Source organism: Pseudopodoces humilis, chromosome 19 (genome assembly GCF_049639895.1).
Source record: "Pseudopodoces humilis isolate 2021_Gansu_Grassland_sample_001 chromosome 19, ASM4963989v1, whole genome shotgun sequence".
NCBI classification, from domain to species: Eukaryota; Metazoa; Chordata; class Aves; order Passeriformes; family Paridae; genus Pseudopodoces; species Pseudopodoces humilis.
This window is the reverse complement of record NC_142218.1, coordinates 1,912,279-1,932,386: the sequence shown is the minus strand read 5'-3', so window position 1 is coordinate 1,932,386 and position 20,108 is coordinate 1,912,279. Positions and strand designations below refer to the sequence as shown.

Here is a 20,108-nt window from a genome sequence, read left to right as displayed (position 1 = left end):
TGCTCTGCGATGTCACAGCCTGCTCTGTGATGTCACGCCCATCCACTCCATCATGACAGATTCTGCTCTGTGATATCATAACCCCCCGTGATGTCACAGCCTTCTCTGTGATGTTGCAGCTCACTCTGCATGGTCACAAACCATTCTGTGATGTCATACACCTGACCTGTGACCTCACTGTTCACTCCGGAATGTCATTCACTTTGTGATGTCACAGCAGGCTCTGTGATGTCTTAGGGCACTCAATGATGTCCTACCTCAACCCGTGATGTCATACACAGCTCTGTGATGTCACAGCCTTCTTTGTGATGTCATACAGCCACCCTGTGATGTCATGCAGGTGCCCTTGTAGGTCACAACCCACTCTATGACATCACACCAAAAAGCTGAGATGTCACAGCCTGCTCTGTGATCTCACACATCCACTCTGTGATGTCACACTGAACCATTTGTGATGTCAGAGTCTTGCTTGTTATGTCACAGCCCACGCTGTGATTTCACACATCCCCCCTCTGTGATGTCACAACCCACTCTGTGATGTCATACAGGTGCCTGTGATGCCATAGGTTGCACTCTGATGTCAGACCAACCACTGGCCTGTGATGTCACTCAACCACTCTGCGAGGTTACAGCTGTGATGTCACAGTCTGCTCTATGATGACAGACCTCCGCTCTGTGATGTCTTGATTGAGCTGTGATGTGATGTCATATCCTGCTTTATGGTCTCATAGATCAATGTGTGATGTCACGGCCCAATCTGTGGTGTCATTCTGCTCTCATGTGACATCATAGTCCACTCTAGGATGTCAGTCCTTGGCTCTGTGAGGTCACACAGCCACTCTGTGATGTCACAGTTCACTCAGGGATGTCACACAGTCATCCTGTGATGTCACTGATCTGGCATCTTACATCCCTCGGTGATGTTTGATCAACACAGATCAGAGTGTCACACAGCCACTCTGAGGTCACAGCCCACTCTGTGATCTCATATATACTCCCTGTGATGTCAGAGCCCGCTCTGTGATGCCTCACCTGGACACAGACACCGAGAAGGGAACTGTCCATTTCCCTGGTGGCTGTGACTCAGCAGGGACAGCCCTGGGGCATCCCTGGGCCACCTCCACCATAGTCGCAGCAAACTCGGTGCTGCCAAGGGCAGGGATGGTCATGGTCCCCTTGGGGACACCCCAGGGACCCTCTCTGCACACCCCCTTTGCACACCGCTCACTACTGTGTCCCTAAGCCCTGTAGGTCCCGGGGTGCCCAGGGCCGAGATGGGGACCTGCCCCTCCCAGGCTGATTCTGTCACCTCCCTTCCCCCATCATCACCAGCTCGGGGCTGCTCGAGGAATCCATGGGGCCTGTGCCACTGCTCCCTGATGGGCCCGTGGCACTGCTTGGCCACATCCTCTAGGAGCCAGGGAGGAGCCACCCCCTCAACAAGACATCCGCACCAGCTACGATGCCAAAAGGTGAGATAACCTTTTGAGATGCACCATTGCACATGACTTGGCAAAAGTCAGGAGCCTGTGCAAGGACCCGCTGTCTTTACTGACAGTTCGGGGTTCCATTGCTACCTGGAAGGACAGATCTGAATAGCAGGTTTTGGAAGGTCATGAGGATGGGTCAGCCCAGTTGGTGGAATTACAGGCTGCTGTCATGGCATTTCAGAAATTTTCCCAGGAACCTTTCAATCTGGTCACGGATTACACCTACGTGGCCAACATAGCCCAGTGTTTGGGTCATTCAGTTTTGAAGGAAGTCAGCAATCCTGCCTTGTTTCATTTACTGAAGACTCTGCCGTGTGCCATTCAGGCCCGGGGGCATCCATACTACATTCTGCATGTGAGGAGTCACACCAGTTTACCAGGGTTCATTGCAGAAGGTAGCTCGAGGGCTGACAAGTTGGCTAACCCGGCGTGGGTTGCACCTCAGCCTGATACGCTCGCTCAGGCCAAGGCATCGCATGGGTTTTTCCACCAGAACACACATACTTTGCAGAAGCAGTTCCAGTTGACATCTGCTGAGGCCCATGCCATTGTTGAGGTCTTGTGACAACTGTCAATGCACTTGCTGTGCCTTTGCCAGCAGAGGTAAACCCCAGAGGCCTTAGGGCCTTGGAGCTTTGGCAGACGGATGTCACACAAATTGCCGAGTCCGATTGGCTCCGGTATGTGCACGTCAGTGTGGACACTTTCTCCTCTGCCATGTGGGCTTCGGCTCACACAGGAGAAAAGACCTGTGATGTCATTGCCCACTGGAGGCAGGCTTTTGCTGTTTTAGGCATACCTTCTGCTTTGAAGACCGATAATGGTCCTGCTTACGCCTCTCAGAAGGTGCAGCAGTTCCTGCAGCTGTGGGGCGTTTCATACAAGTTTGGTATCCCTCATTCTCTGAGAGGTCAAGCTATTGTAGAACATGTTCATGGTACACTAGAGCAAGTTCTACGGAAGCAAAAAACGGGAAATGCAGGGTGAAATCCCGCCCAGTTGGTTGGGAAAAGCTTTATATACCCTCAATCACCTCACAGTTCCGCAGAACTCCAATAACCCAGTCATGCTGATCCATCACCTTTCATTGTGGGCTTCGGATGAGCCGCATCAGCCTCGAGCAAAGGTTCGAGTGAGGAATTTAGTCACCAAACAGTGGGAAGGTCCCTATGCCCTCATCACTTCGGGCCGTGGGTATGCGTGTGTATCCACAGATACTGGGGTACGCTGGGTACCTGCAAGGTGTGTTCATCCTGACCGGCGACCGCAAAGGCAGCATCCGGCAACGAGCAGGTTGGAGACTGTGACCAAATTGAAAGTCATCAAATGGATGGGCCATTGGGTGATGATGCAGATGCAGATGACATGAGTGATCACGCCGATGTCCCATCCACAAGCAGACACTGATGCTGAAAATGTTTTCATTTTTGTTGTGTTTTTTTGTAATGGAGAAAGGGTGAGATATCGCCCTGAAACTAGAGCCTTCTGATTGTCGAGAGCATTGTTTATTTTCTTTTTTTCCTTTTTGATTGTTTAGAATATTGTTCATTTTCTCTGTTCTTTTTTCTTTTATCTGTTGCTGTATTTTATATATTGGTAAAGGTCTGTCTGCACAAACCAGCCTCTGGGATAAGTCGCAATATTAAAGGCTAAAATCCTTGAAACTTGCCTGTAGAAAGTAAAACAATGTTCCTGTGTACAAGGATAAGAATGTAAACTTGTGTGTACTAGCCAATAGTAGCTTGCTCTGCCCGCAGACCCTGTAGAACCCTATAAAAGGTGTGCTAAAATAGAAATAAACGGCATTCACAATTACTTCTGTGAAGACTGGTGAACAGCTCAGGGGTCTTTCAACATCTGGCGCTCCGACCAAGGACACCCCTGCGGGCAGAGGGGCTTTGGAGTCAGCGGAGTGGATCTGGGCATTAGACGTCGCGGGCTTGGATCGGCACCGGATAGGCAGCCTGAGCGCGGTGAGACGCGGAGCGGTTGGACGTGGAAAGTCAGGCTGCTGGGGGGGGCCGAGGCAGGCAAGGGCGTGGTAGAAGGGTCGCAACCTTCCCCCTTGCGGGTTGCCGTCAGCATGGATGTGGAATTTGTGGCGGCAGATAAACTGCTTCTCTGCATCCTCATTAAACGAGGCGAAGCAGCCCAGGAAAAGGACCTGGATATGCTCATTATATGGGCTAATTGTCATGGGCATTTGCAGTGCCCACACTGCTTTTTGCGGTGAAAGAACGGACTGATATATCAGCTCTGATATGGGAAACGGCAATCACGGAAAAGAGCAAGGACACTGTGTCTCTTGGTCGAACCTGGCAGACTGTAATTAATACCTTAAAATCAGAAAAGCAAGATATACTGAGGCTGTGAGCCCCGTAATTCTACCTGCATCACAGCGGCAGATGCCTTCACCTCCCACTGCTGGGCGAGCACTCCTATCTATGCTGCCCATGGAGAGAGGGAGGGAGAGTCAAAGAGAAGAAAATAATGAGAAAAAAAAGTTCCACAGTGAATGCTGAAACAAGGAACAGAATCTGTTCAGTTATGGCAGGATGTGATACATCCAAAAATATGTGCTTCATTTTTGGAGTCACTTTTAGCATTACAATCTTATTTAAGTTCCGTCTTTACCACCCTGGAAGAAAAGAAGCCAAATTTAGATTGGTTTCCACCTGAACCAGGGGGACATGGGGGAGCGAGGTGGATGCAGAGAACAAAGGCACCCTGGGGGTAGAAGCAGCACAAGAAAAGTTCCAAGGCCACGCTGATAAGCTGCAATGATCAGCTGTTAGCACCTGGCCGTGAGAGACTTTTTGTGTAACATCGCCTGCTTCTGTAAAATCGTGCCCCTTTTGCTCTATCGGCGAACAACAAGAGAGATTGAGAGAAAAAACTGCATTTGTTAGAGTTAACTTTGTGAGGTTTTTTTTTCTTTCTCTCTGTTTTTCCTCTCTGCGAGAGTATATGGAGAATGTGAAGAAAGATAAGAGCAGCAGAGAGCAGCAGCAGGGCGGGCAGTCAAACCCCACCCCGCTCCCTCTCTAAGAAGAAGCGTCGGGATTGTACCTAGTTTGTAAAAAAGTCATGATTTATTGGGTTTTCAAAATGTTTTTATATACCATTGTAGAGTTAATTCTGTGTTTTAAGTAATTATGAGTTTATGCAATTGCAGTTTTTAGGATTTTACTGAGAAGTTATTGTGAGTCTTTGAAAGTGAAAAAAAAAAAAAAAAAAAAAGAAAGAGAAAAAATGTTTAACAGAAGTTGCCTTGCAATAATTGGTTTTAGAACCCAAGGTTAAAATATAGTGTGATTTACAGCTTCTAGGAAAACCTTCCAATTAATGTTATCTACAGAAGAGATTTATGGTTTAAAAAATAATTAGTTAAGAGAACTTTACTGTACAAGACAAAGTTAAGTTAAAGTATATATTATCCATTTGCTTGTTTTTTCCACAATTTTAATAAGGTAATTTTAATGTGAGTCCTTTTGTTATATAAAACACATATAACTGCATATATACCAATTCGGATTTTGGATTTTAGTTTAAAAATTGGACTTGATGCTTCTGAAAAGTGCTACAAAAGCTAAATGGCAACCTGCCAAATCCTGTGTTGTTGTGGTTTTTCTCTAGAAAAACTACACTTTAAAATCCTAACCAATTTAAACATATACTAGGCAAATTTCTGGTACGAATAAGTATTTTTAGTAACATTTGCAGTTACTGTGGGTTATTCTTAAAGCTAGATGACATAGAATTGTGATATTGTGTTTAAAAGGTATATATCAAACTTTTGCTTTTTTGTAGTAACAGAATAAGATTAAGTTATGTTTTTATTTAGTATAGATTAAGTGTTAATAGAATTAAGGATAGTCAAGTTTTATAATGTTTAGGCTTGAATGTTTTTAAGTTAAGTTTTCTAACTTAGATATTCTTTTAAGGTTAAGTTTGTTATTTCCTTTTGTCATAAATAATTATTGTTAGGTTTAAATATTGTTTAATTTAAATTGTTTTATGTTTTATTGGAGACACTTGTTTAAACTGCAAAGTACAGTTATTTTCCTAGAGAAATGAAGATAGCCACAACTGAAACAGCAGTGATGGAACACTGGTGAACACCTGCTTGTGGATGGAAGTGAATGCAGTCTGTGACACCCTTGACTTCACCGGGAGTTCTATTGGTTGTTGCAATCTCTGCAGTTTTGTTTGTTATAGCTTTCTTATTTTTCAGTGTTTCCAGAATTTTAAGAAGATGTATCATTGTTGAAGATCAGCTGCCATGGGGGAGGCTTCAGATTAAACCAACTGCTGCATGGTTTAATTGGTCTGGTACCTGAGGCTTCTGATCATTTGATTTGTACAAATGCATTTTAACAGTTTGCTGTGCTGTAAGCATCTCATAGCTGCTACTATTGAGAACCTTGTTTTAGAAATGAGTTAAGAGGCATCTTTCCAGTTTAAAGCCAGGCCCTGGCCAAGCCTTGACTTTACCTGGATGTAATGTTTGCCAACAGATCCAGATGTTTTCTGTACCAAATCAGTATTTGAGTCACTTTTTGACTCAGCAATTTGACCCTATTAATATGACAGCTGGATCAATTTTGAAGTGGGCTTGGAGAATCATTTCCGGAGATGATTACCCAATCCTTCACTGATCTTTTTTTGTTTTTGTTTGTTTGCTAACTATGGGATGCTGGTGCAGTGTTTTAGTAATTAATAGTAGTTTTATATTACATATGTTATTAATGATGTTTATGATTTAATTGATTTTTAACTGCTATAAGTTCTTATTAATTGTTTATATGGTTTTGTGTTGATGTTGATGTTTATGACAGAAGTACATCTCATTTTATTTTAAGAAAACGGGGGAAATGGATGCCCTAAAAGGATTTGATTAGTGTAATTCATTAACTTCAAGGAGAGAAGTGTCTGTGTTTTGTTGGTAGGTTCAAAAAGGTCACCTGTCCATCTGACCAGACTGTCTGCCTCTGAACACACGAGATCCAGTGAACAGAGATGTCATCACACAGCCTTGGTACTCCAGACATGGATCAGAAGTGGACCTGTCAGGACACAGTTGTGTCTGAACACTATACAGACAGTTGCCAACAGAAATTTTGTGTTGTTATTATGATGTTGTGTCTCTACCAATTTTTCAGGTATCCTTTGTTTTAAGATTTAGAAGGATCTGAAGAACAACCTGAACATCAAAGCCCTCAGTCATCGATCAACTGCCAGCTGACATCACGGGAGCAGTGAACGTTCCAGGACTGAATCGTGTTAGAGAAATTCTGTAGAAGATCTAAGAAGTGTAGAGACTCCATTTAACTGTATATAAAGCAAATTGTAGTTGTGTGTTTACCCTTTCAGCAAATTGCTTTCACGCTTAGACTACATATATACCAGAACACGTGTGTTAAAAATAGTTAGATAATAGTCTAAGATAGAGTTTAGCCTGTGTAGTAATTGTTATGTTAGTATAAAGTATAAGTATTTCCCCTTCAAGAGCTAGTGTAAGCATCTTTGAAAGCTCATTTAACGATTAAAGTTTTAGCTGTGAGTTTGCAAATATGATGTCATTTACATGGAACAAACTGCTTATGGTAATTGTGATGTGCATAGTCCCAACCAACTGTCTGCTAACTAACATCCAAAAGTGACAGAACATATGGGTCACTCTGGCACATTGAACTGGCCAAAGGTCGATGTGTTTGAGCCTAGCCACACCTGGAGATCCTTTTCACACCTGTCTCATGGGAGTCCCTGAATGGGATCCTCCAGCATTTAAAGGTTTAATTAGTAACGAGACTCGACTGAATCGATTGGCAATGATGCAAGAATGCAGTCACACTGCTGGCTTCACATTAAGACAACTTGAAGCCTGTTGGCAAGCAAAAATTACCAAAGTTCTCAATATTACAACCCTCAGAAGAATTAGATTTGTTAAGTTCCACCAATACCTCAGGTGGATGGATAATTTGAACCCGACAAAAAGTCATTCTAACAAAGTAATGTAGCACTGAGCTGCAGTCAACCCTATAGCTGATCTCGTTACTACCATTGAAAGTAAAGCCTTTATTTGTGGTGCAATCTCATAGGATAATTACCAAAGCGATTACCTAGTTCCATATTCCTCATCTGTGGAGATAGAGCATGGAATTAGATTCCTGCTAATCCACAGAGGACCCTGTTATCTTGGGAAACTAACTTTGTTCCACCCAAGTTTACATCAATTGTTGAATGTAACTAGCAAAATGAAAAACATCAAACAGTCAAAGCGAAGCCTGAATGAATTGGGGCCTAGCAACTCTAAAAAGGCTCGCTTGCTAGACTAAGGAAGGATTGAACTTAACATCCACGATGTTAAGTGAGCTTTCAGCCGATGTGAGTAGTGTGTCATGCAGTATTATGAAATCGAGCTGCAATTGACTTTTTGCTCTTAGCACAAGGACATGGTGGTGAAGAGTTTGAAGGCATGTGCTGCTTGGATCTTACTGATCATTCAGTTTCCATCCATAAGCAACTACAACAGCTACAGGATGGGTTACATGCCCTGAAGGAAGATAGTGACCCCATTAGAAGTTGGTTCACCAGCTGGGGCATCACCGGATGGTTAAGGTCTCTTGTGCTAGAAGGGGGACGGACTTTACTTATAATGTTAATTGAGATGACAGTCTAAGTTGTGTGTTATCTTATCCAAAGCCTGGTTTGTGCAAAAAGAGAAAGGGGGAATTGTTGCTGTATTTTATATATTGGTAAAGGTCTGTCTGCACAAACCAGCCTCTGGGATAAGTCGCAATATTAAAGGCTAAAATCCTTGAAACTTGCCTGTAGAAAGTAAAACAATGTTCCTGTGTACAAGGATAAGAATGTAAACTTGTGTGTACTAGCCAATAGTAGCTTGCTCTGCCCGCAGACCCTGTAGAACCCTATAAAAGGTGTGCTAAAGATAGAAATAAACGGCATTCACAATTACTTCTGTGAAGACTGGTGAACAGCTCGGGGGTCTTTCAACATTTATCTTTATTTTTTTAAAGAAGAAAGGGTGAAATGTCACCCTGAAAACTAAGCCTTCTGATCTTGTTTTCATAGTTTAAATTACTTTCCCAGGAAAGTAACTAAAATGTAAGTTGTTTACACATTCCTTCTAAGAAACATCTTTTGATGGATGTTTTGCATGACTAGTGTAAATGGGAAAGTGGTAACTTAATTATCCAATCCCTGGTCATTGTCAAGTATCTATAAATGCAGGAGTGAGAAAATAAAGTTACTTTCTTTTTCATGTCATACCACTGAGACATGTCCATGTGAATCATTACGTGTCCTTTAGCGGGGGTAGAGGAGCTCCTCTACCTGGGGAGCGGGGAGAATAAGCCAGTCCAAACCAGTCCAGACTGGGGCAGCTGGGGAAAATTCAGAGTCACAAGGAGCCACTGGGAGCGAGGCAGGGGAGGGAGGGGCGGCAGTGACCGGCGAGGGGAGGCCGGGGAGAAGTTCCCGCCTCAGCCGAACCCCCTCAGTGATTGACAATGGGGGGGGCGGCTCCCGCCCAAACCGCGGGCAGGGAAAAGTGCCCTCAGGGATTGGCTGCGCGGGACGGGGGCGGGGCTGAGGGTTCCCGCCTCAGCCAAACTGCCCTCAGTCATTGGCTGGCTGGGAAAAGCCTCAAAACCTCCTCCAAATTTCAACAAAACTGACAAAAATGGAATAAATTCCAATAAGTATGAAATATTTCAGGCTATCTTTGAGTTATACTTAAATAGTGGAAGGTTGAAAAGGCAGATTGTGCACAAAAACGTGGCAGAACCAGAAAGTCCCCCCAAATCCCTTTAGGAATCCCTCAAAATTAAGTAAAATTGAGTAGAAGCATAATAAATATGAACAAATATAATTCAGTTAAAGCCATATTTAATGCATAGTTTAGAAATGGGGATGTGTAAAATGGGGCTTTGGGTGCTAAAATGCCTCAAGAAAGCACCAAAAAAGGCCAAGCACAGCATTCCCCTCAGGCCTGGGCTGGCTGTCCAGCAGCTCAAGGAGAAGAGTTCTCCAGCAGCTCAGGGGAGCAGCAGTAGCCCTCCTGCTGATGCACTGTGGAGCCTGTGGAGCAAGGGCTCAGTGGCCCAAATGCGTCCTTTGGAAATCAGAGTTGGGTTCCTCACTGCTGTTGGAACTCTCTCTGCTAGACCTGTGGGGGCTGAGGGATGTACGTGGGAAGGGTTTGGCAGCCTTGGACCGGACTTGTTGATCATCTGAGCTCTGTTCAGGGCCAGTCTGGGAGCCTGTTCCTTTCCCCTTCCCCAAGGGCAGAGTGTTGGTGAGGGCTGCAGTTGGAGGCTGTGTCTGCCCTGACAGCCGGTACCGTGGGGCTGTGGATGCTGCTGCCAGCGTGGGCTTGTCTGAGCCGGGCCTTGTGCCTCTTTCAGGTGTCCCTGCTGCAGTCACAGCTGGCCCGAGACCGACAGCACCACCTGGAGAGCTGTGCAGGGAGCAGGCACGAGACACTCCCCTTGAGTCACAGGGAGCGGAAGGGATCTCCTTGCTTCCTAAACTTCTCAGAGAGGAGCCAGGGAGCAGCTGGATGTAGTATTAGCCTTAGATTTTGTCAGTAGTTTCTGTTTAAAGGATAGTATAGGTGTAATTTGTTGCCTGAGAATTAAACCTTCTGATCTTGTTTTCATAGTTTCTAGCCACTTTCATAGGAAAAAAACTATAAACATAGATGTTTATGCATTCCATTAAAGAAATGTCTTTTGATGAACGTTTCTCACGACCAATGTGGTTAGGAAGGTAGTAGCCTAACTATCCAATCCCTGATCGTTATCGAGAATCTATAAACACTAAAATGACAGAATAAAACACTCTCTTTTTCCTATCATACACATTGAGCTGTGTCTCTGTCAATAATTTTGTGTCCAGGAGTGACAGTATTGGAACCTTTATACAACTGTGTTCCATAGGATGAAGAATATATTTACAGACAAATTAAGAGTTTATTATGATCACAATTAAACTTACTACCCAGTACACAGAACTGTAACTTCCAGTATAGTGCATTATATTTGAAGCAACTTTGAAGCAATTCTATTCAAGCCCGGAAAACCAATTCTGAATTAGAGATTGATCACCCAGACCAATGATCATGGGCAAAGATTTCTCTCAGCATCAAGGAGTGACACTGAGGGACATGATCACTCCAGGGAGGACTCTGCAGAAGGGAGACATGTGACATAATCCACTTTGGTGAGGTCAGGAGACTCCTGCCATGTGTGGAGCTTTTTCATTTGTCCTTAGGAAACTGCAACCTGCTTTATTCTGAGAGTCACAGAATCTCAGGCTGGGTGAGCTTGGAGGCACTTCTGGAGGTCACCTTGCACAGCCCCTGCCCCATCAGGACCACCCAGAGCCAGCTGCCCAGGATGTGTCCAGGTGGCTTTTGAGTCTCTCCCAGGGTGGAGGCTGCATCACCTCCCTGGGCACCTGCACCAGTGCTCGGCCACCTTCCCAGTGCAGAAGTGTCTCCTGAGCTCACAGGGCCCCTCCTGTGTGTCACTTTGTGCCCGTGGCCCCTGGGGCTGTCCCTGACCCCATCCTCTCTGCAGCCCCACCCTGGGTATTTATCCCCAGGGGTGAGATGCCCTGAGCGTGCTGTGCTCCAGGCTGGGCAGTCCCAGCTCTCTCAGCCTCTCCTCATGGCAGAGATGCTCCAGCCCCTCCATTGTGGCCCATCACGGCAAGAGAAAACTCCTCTCCCTACAGGAACTCATGGAAGACTATTGTAGAGTTAGTAACTGATTTAAAATCCCAGGTGTTGTCTCTACGTTGTCTGTTGGAAAAGAAGTCAGGCAGGGGGAGGAAAAGTGTTCTGAAGGTTTTATTCTGATTCTTTTTATAATTTTAGTTTTGTTAAAGTTTTCTTCTGTCTTGGTTTGGAAGACAGGTGTCTGCTAGGGAGGGCAGGAGCCTCCCTTGGGATGAAAGAATGTAAACCCCCTCCCTCCAAATTACTATAATTTTGAAATCAAGGGTCTCTGGGGCAGAGATCTGGGGATAGGAATAGCAGTTCTTTACTAGTATGTGCAACAAGGCAAACAACAATAACTACAGCATTAACAACAAAACAGAACCAGGGACCCTGTGACAACCTTCTCAGCCAAGGCAGGAAGGGATGGAGGAGAGGCTTTGCTTCACAAACCCCTCGGGCGGGCAGTCCCGGTGCTCCTGCAGGGCTCTGAGGAACACTCAGCTGGAACAGCAGGGACGAGCTGAGATCCCGGGCTGGTGGATGAGGTGGATCAGCAGCTCTACAGCAGTGGCTGGCACTGCCACATCTCAGCAGGACAGGGGGCACAAGGCTCACTACTGAAGAAGGAAGAAGAAGCAGCAGCAGCTCCATCTGAGTGATGGTGAATTCCCTTCTCCAAAACCTCAACAGCCGGGTGGCACGTCAGGGGGCAGAAGTGAGAGCTCCAGAGCACCTGCCACAGTGAGTGAGGGCAGTGGGCTGCCAGCCCTGGCTGCCAAGGGGAGCTGCAATCCCTGCCCCGGCTGCCGAGTGCTCTGCTCCCTGTGGGGACCAGGCCTGGTGTGGCCAGGGCACACACAGAGATTTCAGGGGCACGAGTGCCAGTAGTGTCCAGTGGCTTTGGGCTGATCCCTTTGGTCCCTGCTCTCTCCTGGCCATGGCCTGAGCCACCTGGGTTGGCCCTGGCACAGGGCTCTCCTCGGGTCCCCGCAGATCCAGATCTGACCGTGGCTCTGTTCCTCTCTCTTGCAGCCCTTGATGACAAGGCACAGGAAATCAGCCCTGCCATCAGAAGGCTGGCTCTGGAAACAGCCTTTGTCCTCTGGGCAGTAGAGACAGCTCCAGGCTCCCCCAACAGCTCCATCTTGCAGAAGCAGCAAGATCAGTTCCGCAGGGCACGCAAGAATCGCCCTTGTCTGTGGGCCCGTGGCTGGCTGTGCTGCTGGAGCTCTGAGGAGAGCTGATTTGAGAGGCTCTCTGTCTGCCAGGGCCACCTGAGCTGGAGCGGGGGTGGGAGGTGGTTCTTTCCTTTAAGATTGTTTTTTCCTTCTTTTTAATTTTTCCTTTCTTCTTTAGGATGTAAATATAGAATGTGCTGTTATACCCAGACTCCCAGGAGCTTTTTCTTTTTAACTTTAACCAAGTTAAACTCACACCCCTAAGAAAGTTTAACCAGACCTCTGTAGTTCTATCATTTTGAAAACAAAGATCAGTTCATCCTAGTAGTGCATTTGGGTCACAGTAAGGATTCTGGGAAGGATCTGATAGCTCCATGTCAGCTGGCATAGACTGTACTGTTGAGAGCATGGGGATGTCTCTGCAGAGAAATGCACTGAAGTTTATAGAGCAGAACGGCAGGGGGTCAGTGAGAGTGGGAGGAAGCCGGTCTCTCTGCCCACAGTACTGGCAGGGGCTGGTGGACAGAGGGGACAGAGGAACGGAGCGCTGCTTGCCTCCATCCTCACAGCCCCTCTAGTTAGACAGTGTGCCTCAAATGGAGCATGGGTTTGTCATTCCCATCTAGGACAGGGAATGAAGAAAAGAAGAAAACTCAGAACAGAACAGAACCCAGAGTGATCTTGAAGGGCTGAAGCAGCAGAGGGATGATCTTCTGGCTGCTGGTACTTTCCAAGTGCTTACCCGGCTGAGAAGAGGCTCCAAGGTGCCAAGCTGCTCAGGGACAGAACTGGCTGCCTGCAGCAAGCAATTCACTCCCAAGGAGACCGAATTGCAGGGGAACAGGAGGAAGCTATGATTTGGCCTGGCAGGAGGTACGGGCTCCTGTAGTCCGTGAGAGACAGGGCTGGCTGTGCCGGTATCGGGGTGAGTCCTGTTGATCCTGATGTGCTGGGAGTGTCCTGGGAAATAGGACACAATTGGAAGGAGAGAGACTGGTGAAGTTCGTGGCTGAGCTTGATCTGCCGCCCGCTTCCTCTGGTACATAGGAGTTCATCTGGAAAGGCCTTCCACAAGCTAGAGCTAGTAAATATGCACGACACAGCCCTCATTCCCTGAGGAACGTCCCTGCTGACTGCCCCTCCAGCTGCCCTGCTGTGGGCTACCCGCAGCTGGCATCACATTCTCTCCGGAGATGGTCACACCGAAGAACTGCCTTTCTAAAAAATACATTGCATATTCCACGCTTTGCAATGCCGGCCGGTCACGGCGACCCGCGGCCGCAGTCGCCACGGGGGAGCGCCGGGCCGTCCCGCAGAGGAAGCGGCGGATTCCGCTACCCGCCTTCCCCTTCCTCTTTCCCCGTCCCCCTTCCCCCTTCCCCTTCCGGGCAGCCGCGCAGCCGCAGCCGCGGCGCCGGGGCCGGACCGCTCCGAGCCCCGCCGGTGCCGACCCGGGCCCGGGCCCCGCCGGGGCCATGGCGCGCTGCCCGCGCCGGGCGCTGGGCGCGGCGGGGCCGCTGCTGCCGCTGCTCTGCGCGCTGCTCCGCGCCGCAGCCGACACCAGCACCGGCCGGGTAGGTCCGTGAGCGGGGCCGGGCGGGGCCGCTGTATGCGCTGGGTGTCTCGGGGTGGGCCGGAAAGCCGGACGGGCAGCGGTGCCTCCGCCGCTACAAGCCTTCCATCATCTCCCGCAGGGCCGGGCTGAGCTCCTCTGGCCGCGCCTCAGCAAGTTGGGACCGGCCGGAGAAGCAGCTGTGCCCTTCCTGTGTGATCATAAGCATCAGTCTCCGGGAGCAGCTTCTCGGAGTGTCCGGGTGGCCATCGTGTCCCCTGTTCCTGCTGCTGCCTCCTCATTGTGCGGCCGGGAGGAAAGGGGGATACGCGAGGGCAGCCCCACTCCGAGCTGTTTTGGTTATTGTGCTCTGCCCTCGCTGCTCGAAGGCAGCTAATGTTGGTTATAATGGAGTGTCCCATCATTGTTGTGCTTGTCAGAGGCCAAGGTAGGGGTAGCAAATGCTCTTGGAACAGTTTTGCAGCTTGACTTTGTCTGCAGCCATTGGTTATGTCCGTGTTTAGTAGCGTTGTATGTGCCCTTGGTGAACTTTGGCATGCCCAGTCCATGCTCTCGTGGGGCTTCCCTACCCCACCTGGAGCACTGGCTCCAGCTCTGGGGCTTCCAACACGAGATCAACAAGGAGCTGCTGGTGCGAGACCAGACGAGGCCATGGAGATGCTCTGAGGGATGGAGCTCCACTGCTCTGAGCCAGGCTGGGAGAGCTGGGGGTGTTCACCTGGAGAAGGCTCTGAGGAGACCTCAGAGCCCCTTCCAGGGTCTGAAGGGGCTCCAAGAGAGCTGGAGAAGGACTTTGAACAAGGGTCTGGAGGGACAGGACACAGGGAATGGCTTCTCACTGCCAGCAGGCAGGGATAGATAGGATATTGGGAAGGAATGTGAGGGTGGGGAGGCCTTGGCACAGGATGCCCAAAGCAGCTGTGGCTGTCCTTATCCCTGGAAGCATCCAAGACCAGGTTGGACAGGGCTTGGAGCAACCAACTAGACCATAGTGGAAGGTGTCCCTGCCCATGGCAGGGGAGTGGAATGAGATGGGCTTTCCAACCCTTCTATGATTCTTTCTCCTGCTTTGGAAGCAAGGCTCATCTCTCTCCCTGGTGGCTTCTGGCATCTTCTTGTTGCCACAAAGAAACAGGGATTGTTCTCCCACTTGTGCCTCTCCTGACTTGAGTCCCTTTCCTGCTGCTGTGTTATGTTAAGAGAGAACAAGCATCTTCTCTCCCTGTTCCCTGAGTAATCATACTGTCAGTGAGAGAACAGGTCCTGCAGATGATGTATCAGTGTTTATGTGGTGAGGATTGTCTTGTGGGTCAGATGGACTGGGAAAAAGCTTATGGGATGTATGTTGGTCTCATAGTAATCCTAGTCTAAGAATTTAATCAATCAGAGGAATTAAGTACTAAGGGGCGTGCATGAAAAGTTATGGGGAAAAGTTTATGAAAACAAGTTTTTTATTATTGTTTTTATTACTATTATTATTATTATTACTTAATAATCTTGTTTCTCCTCGTATCAAAGTGTGGGAGGGGAATAGAGGAGAGGAAAAAATCCTGAATAATTGTATGTTTTTGGAAGTGCTTAGCGTTTTGACAGGTTTGATATGCAGTTTTATCTAAGGCTGCATTTTAGGATGGAGGCAGGGAAAAGGACAGAGCTCCTTGAGGAGAGTTGGCTGTTTTCCTTTTCTGACAGCTTGCTTGTATTAGCTATTGATTGAGGAAGCATCCACCTAATCAGGGTCTTCAAACTTTCTGAGTGTGGTTTTTTTGGTTGTTCGATTTTATTTTTGTGTTTTGGGTTTTTGGGAGTTTTTGTTGTTGTTTGTTTTGGTTCATTTGGGTTTTTTTTTTACAATTACTCCTGTGCTCACTGCCAGTGCAGAGCTGAACTTGTATTTTCAGGGATTTCTCAGGGCTGTTAAGCTGTTGTTTTGGAATGATGGTCCAGAGACAGCAGTGGGTAATGGGCAGTGGGCTCTTGGGAGCTTGCTGCTGTGGGGACTGAGGAGTCTCATGATGGCAAGGGGACAGTGTGCACGGGAAGTCCCTGGAGTGAGAACAAAGCTTCTTGGGCATTTCTGGTGCTCCGAATACCTAAGTCTGCCCCAGTTGCACAGTAGGGATGATGCTTATTTTTAAGTGGCAGGTCTGTCTTGTCCTGTCAGGACAGATAATATTAAGCTGGGTCTTCAGCCCTTCCTAGGAATTAGCTGATATTACCAAACCTAACCAAATAAAGCAAGATGGCTGAATTTTCTGGGCTAGTTTGTCACTTTTTCTTTTGAGGAAATGTTCTGAACTGTTATATTGATAACTTACTGTGGCATCTTACCATCTGTTTCTTTCTTTTTCAGGGTTGGTTAAAAACTTATGGCTACTTACTTCCATCTGACAGCCAGATGTCTCCTTTGCAGTCAGGAAAAGCTGTGCAGTCTGCAGTTGCCACTATGCAACAGTTTTATGGAATCCCAGTAACAGGAGTTTTGGACCAGACAACTATTGAGTAAGATTAATATAGGCTACTTTTGTCTTTCTCTTCCTTAATGCATTGTCATTTCCTGGGTAATTATTCCAGGTGCACGTCCTCAAAGGAGATAGAGTTGCCTGACTGACTGTACCAGAGACGTCTTGGTTATGAAAAGGTGTCTCTAACAAAAACCTCTGGACAATTCTAATTTTCTTTTTGCCAACAGTATTTTTTGTGAGTATGAGGAGAAGCTCTTGTTACTGTTGTTCTTTGAACACAGATCCCCACTGCTGGTGCACAGCCTAAGTGTGAATCCTGTGAGCTTCTGAATGTGGAGAACATCAAGGGTTTAATTTTTTTCCATCTGTCTGAATTTAGGTTAAAATTCTGGCTCTAGAAATGGCTTCTAATCTATTTCCTAATTAATTGGATTTGTGTATCTCTGTAGATGCTATTTGTGGAGATCCATAGTTTGAACTGAATTATTGTAGTCTGATGACAAGTAGTCAAGGCTACTTAGCTGCCCATGGTTGCCATTTGTTGGAGATTAGCTGTTCTCTACTGTATGTTGACCACGTGTTGTTGATTGTGATCAGAGTTTTGATAGCTCAGAAGCATTGGTGTAAATCACCAGGGCTGGAGGGACTTTGCTTTTTAGTCTTCTCTTCAATGTGGGTTGCAAAGGATGGTGTGAAAGTGGCTCCTTGTCTGGTTGCCAGGGTGTCGTGTAGTGGCTGGATCCATCTGCTGTTGCTCTGGGGAGCATCTAAAGCACAATGCAGAGAAGGTCTTCCTAAGGCTTTCTGGGGAAAAAAGCATCTCATGGTGATCAAGAAGAGGAAGCCCAGTGGAACTTGCTTAGACCCTGTTTAGTTGTCCCTTGCCATTGCTACATTAGCAGACCCTTTCAGAGCACGCTCTGCCTGATTCTTCATCTCTTCTGGTAAGGCACACTGCTGGCAAAAGGGACATGGTTGCACAAAAGAAAGGGCCACAAAGTAACCAAATAATGGAAAGAACAAAGGGGTTTGGTTTTATGCCTTCCAGACTGCAAGAAGAGGGAAAAACAGAAGAAATTAGTGAATTGGACAGGTGTGGATCATCCTGGGCTGGGACTACCTCTCCAGTGAGCATAACACTCCCTCCTTTAGTTCACAGGAAGAGCCCCTTGCTCTCCATTGAGGGACTGAGAAAATTCTGTTTGGTTTTCAAATGAGTTGAAAACAAAATGCTTTTTAAAGGGGATTTTCCATCTGAGATCTCTTAATAACACAGTTTGTATGTGAATGCCATCGAGCAAGGCTCTGTGTGTGCAGTTAGTGTGTAGAGGCTTGGATTTGGGATGCTGATGACTTGGAAGGAGATGAAGAAAGAAGGGGCTGTGATATTGGGGTGCTAGGCTGGGAAGTTAGTGAGCTGCTTCTGCTGCCTTGTGGGTGACAGGGGAAGGGAACAAACTGTGTGTGGGAGTCCTTGCTTTAGTAAGTAAAAGTTTTTCTGAAGGAAAGGAAGGTGATGCCTGCATTTTAGTGAGTTTGTATTTATGGGCAGGCCTTGATCAGTGCATAAACACCCAAAGGCTGATGAGTGAAAAACCTGGATGGTTCCCTCTTCTGAAACTCAAGTCTTCAAAAGCTTGAGACCTCAGCTGCACCCAAACACTGGTGTGCTTTGGAGGCATGTTGGGTTGCTCTGTCTCCATCTGTCCTGAGTCAGTGAGTCCATATATTGTATGGACAGGTGGAATTTGCCTAGAATTTGCATGAATGGAAAAAGAGGTCTAGATTGCAGTTAGCAGTGAGTCTGTCATTTAGGCTGTCATTTAGCCCAGCATCTGCCTGGGCTGTGTTGGGCTGTCACTTCCTCAGACCTTGTTGTGGAAGCTGAGCAGAAGGAAGAGAGCTGGCAAGGCAGGCTGCCTCCAAGGGCTCTGAATTACTTCAGCATTGATTAAGCCATTGTTTCAGTTTGTGTTAGGAGTTTTGACATTGAAATTAGGAATTTTTCTGTCACTTCCATCAATGTAATAAGTTCTGTCTCTTTAAAGTGACTTTAAGAATCAGAGTTATTTACACTTATTATGGAAGCCTAAAGTTTCTCATCTCCTTTCCCACATGCCCTCAAATCCAGGACTTGTTCTTTCCTCCATGATTGGTACCCAAGCATGTGGAAGCCACCATGTAAGTGCTGCTAGTGGGAGATGGAAGAAGCACCACCACTGGTGATGCTTTTTGGTACCCAAAAGGAAGGTTGGGTGGGGATCCATTCAGCAGAGGATATGTAGTTTCCTGTAAAGAGAGCAGGGAGAATAGATTAAATAGCCTCCTCAGACCCTGCAACTGATGATGCCTCAACAGATTTGGTGTCTTCCTGCAGTTGGTGGGCTGAACTGTGATTTTTCTGAGCAGCTGGGCAAGGATATAGTCCTGGAGCGTGCTGTAGAGAAAGCACGCTAGTGCTGAACAAAAGTGCTGATTTGTCTTTGTCATGGTCAATCACATGGCCTTGGAAGGAGCCAAGAAATGATCTTGCTTGTATTGGAAGTGTCTTGTGCTTTGTCTTGAGCCTATTGTGTAGCTCTCACCTTGGGGTGCATCACAGCTCTTTAAAGATACCACTCCCACCAGCTCAAGAGTAGGGGATTGAGAGTGACACCTCCCTCTCTTTAGGAGAGTCTTGTGAAGGGCTTTGAACCTGAGCTGGGGAAAGTAGCCGTATCTGGACAAGAACTGGATGTCACTGCTTTTGGAATTGCTTATTTTCTGATGCCAAGCAGCTGCAGGAATGCAATAGTCTGTGCCTCAAGAGTGCCAAGTATAAATTTTGATGATCCAATGTTACTAGTGTCCCCATTTAAAAAAATAAGGAGGGGGGAATCAACCATAAATATCTGAATCATGCTTTAAGTAGTTGTCTTTTGTTGTTTCTGATGTGATTATTTCCCCTGGAACAGAGAGGGTGTTATCCAAACTGCTCAGTAGAGAATGACTGTCATAAAGCTCAGCTACAGATGATTAACAGCAGCAAGGTACAGCTTTGTAGATATTTTGCCACAGACCTGCCCTGCTGAGAGGAGAGATGGCTGGATTTGTACCCTGGTCCATGTGATTAGACCAGGGCCCATATGTCTGGGAAGTAAGTTGAATCAGGGAACTGATCCAGATAAACATTCTCAACTTGACATTAGCTCAGGCTGACGACAGCTCGGGTACTGCTGAGCTCCAGCCAGGTAGCTGGGCTCTGTTGCTTGGCTTCAGACAGGCAGTAGCTGAGCTCTGGAACAAACTCTGGCAGAATATGGGGGTACAGACTGGCCTAAGTGAAATGGGGTTTTTATATAGTTTAAAAACTATATAAAGAGTAGCTAAGGGCCATGGGCAGCATGAGTCTCAGCAGCTCTACCTTGGAAGCTTTGTCTCAGGAAGTCCTTAAAGCCCCAGGTGTCAGTATTGCAGCTTCCTCTGGAACAGCCTGATGCCCTATGCCTGTACCTGGAGCTGGCAGAGGGGCAGGGAATTTGACTGTTGGAGGGAATTCACTTTCTGTGGGGTCTCTGTGCAGTTCTGGCTTTGATAACAGTGCGCTGAGCTGTGTGTGGGTGAATTCCTGTGGCCAGCTGGGCATAGGGCAAGTGTTGGGAGCTTGGAAAGGTG

General features: G+C 47.0%; 2 protein-coding genes across 2 annotated transcripts in view; one reads left to right on the top strand and one right to left on the bottom strand.

Moving 5' to 3' along the window:
- Positions 1-13,893, bottom strand: part of LOC148182788 (uncharacterized) — a 31,909-nt gene extending 18,016 nt beyond the window's left edge. Inside the window, exon 1 of the mRNA XM_088064748.1 lies at positions 13,646-13,893. Within this exon, the coding sequence (XP_087920874.1) occupies positions 13,646-13,893 (248 nt within the window). The remainder of the gene's footprint in view (positions 1-13,645) is intronic.
- MMP24 (matrix metallopeptidase 24) overlaps positions 13,892-20,108 on the top strand; it is a 44,334-nt gene continuing 38,117 nt past the window's right edge. The window contains exons 1-2 of the mRNA XM_005533281.2: positions 13,892-13,990; positions 16,343-16,491. Of these exons, the coding sequence (XP_005533338.1) occupies positions 13,892-13,990; positions 16,343-16,491 (248 nt within the window). The remainder of the gene's footprint in view (positions 13,991-16,342; positions 16,492-20,108) is intronic.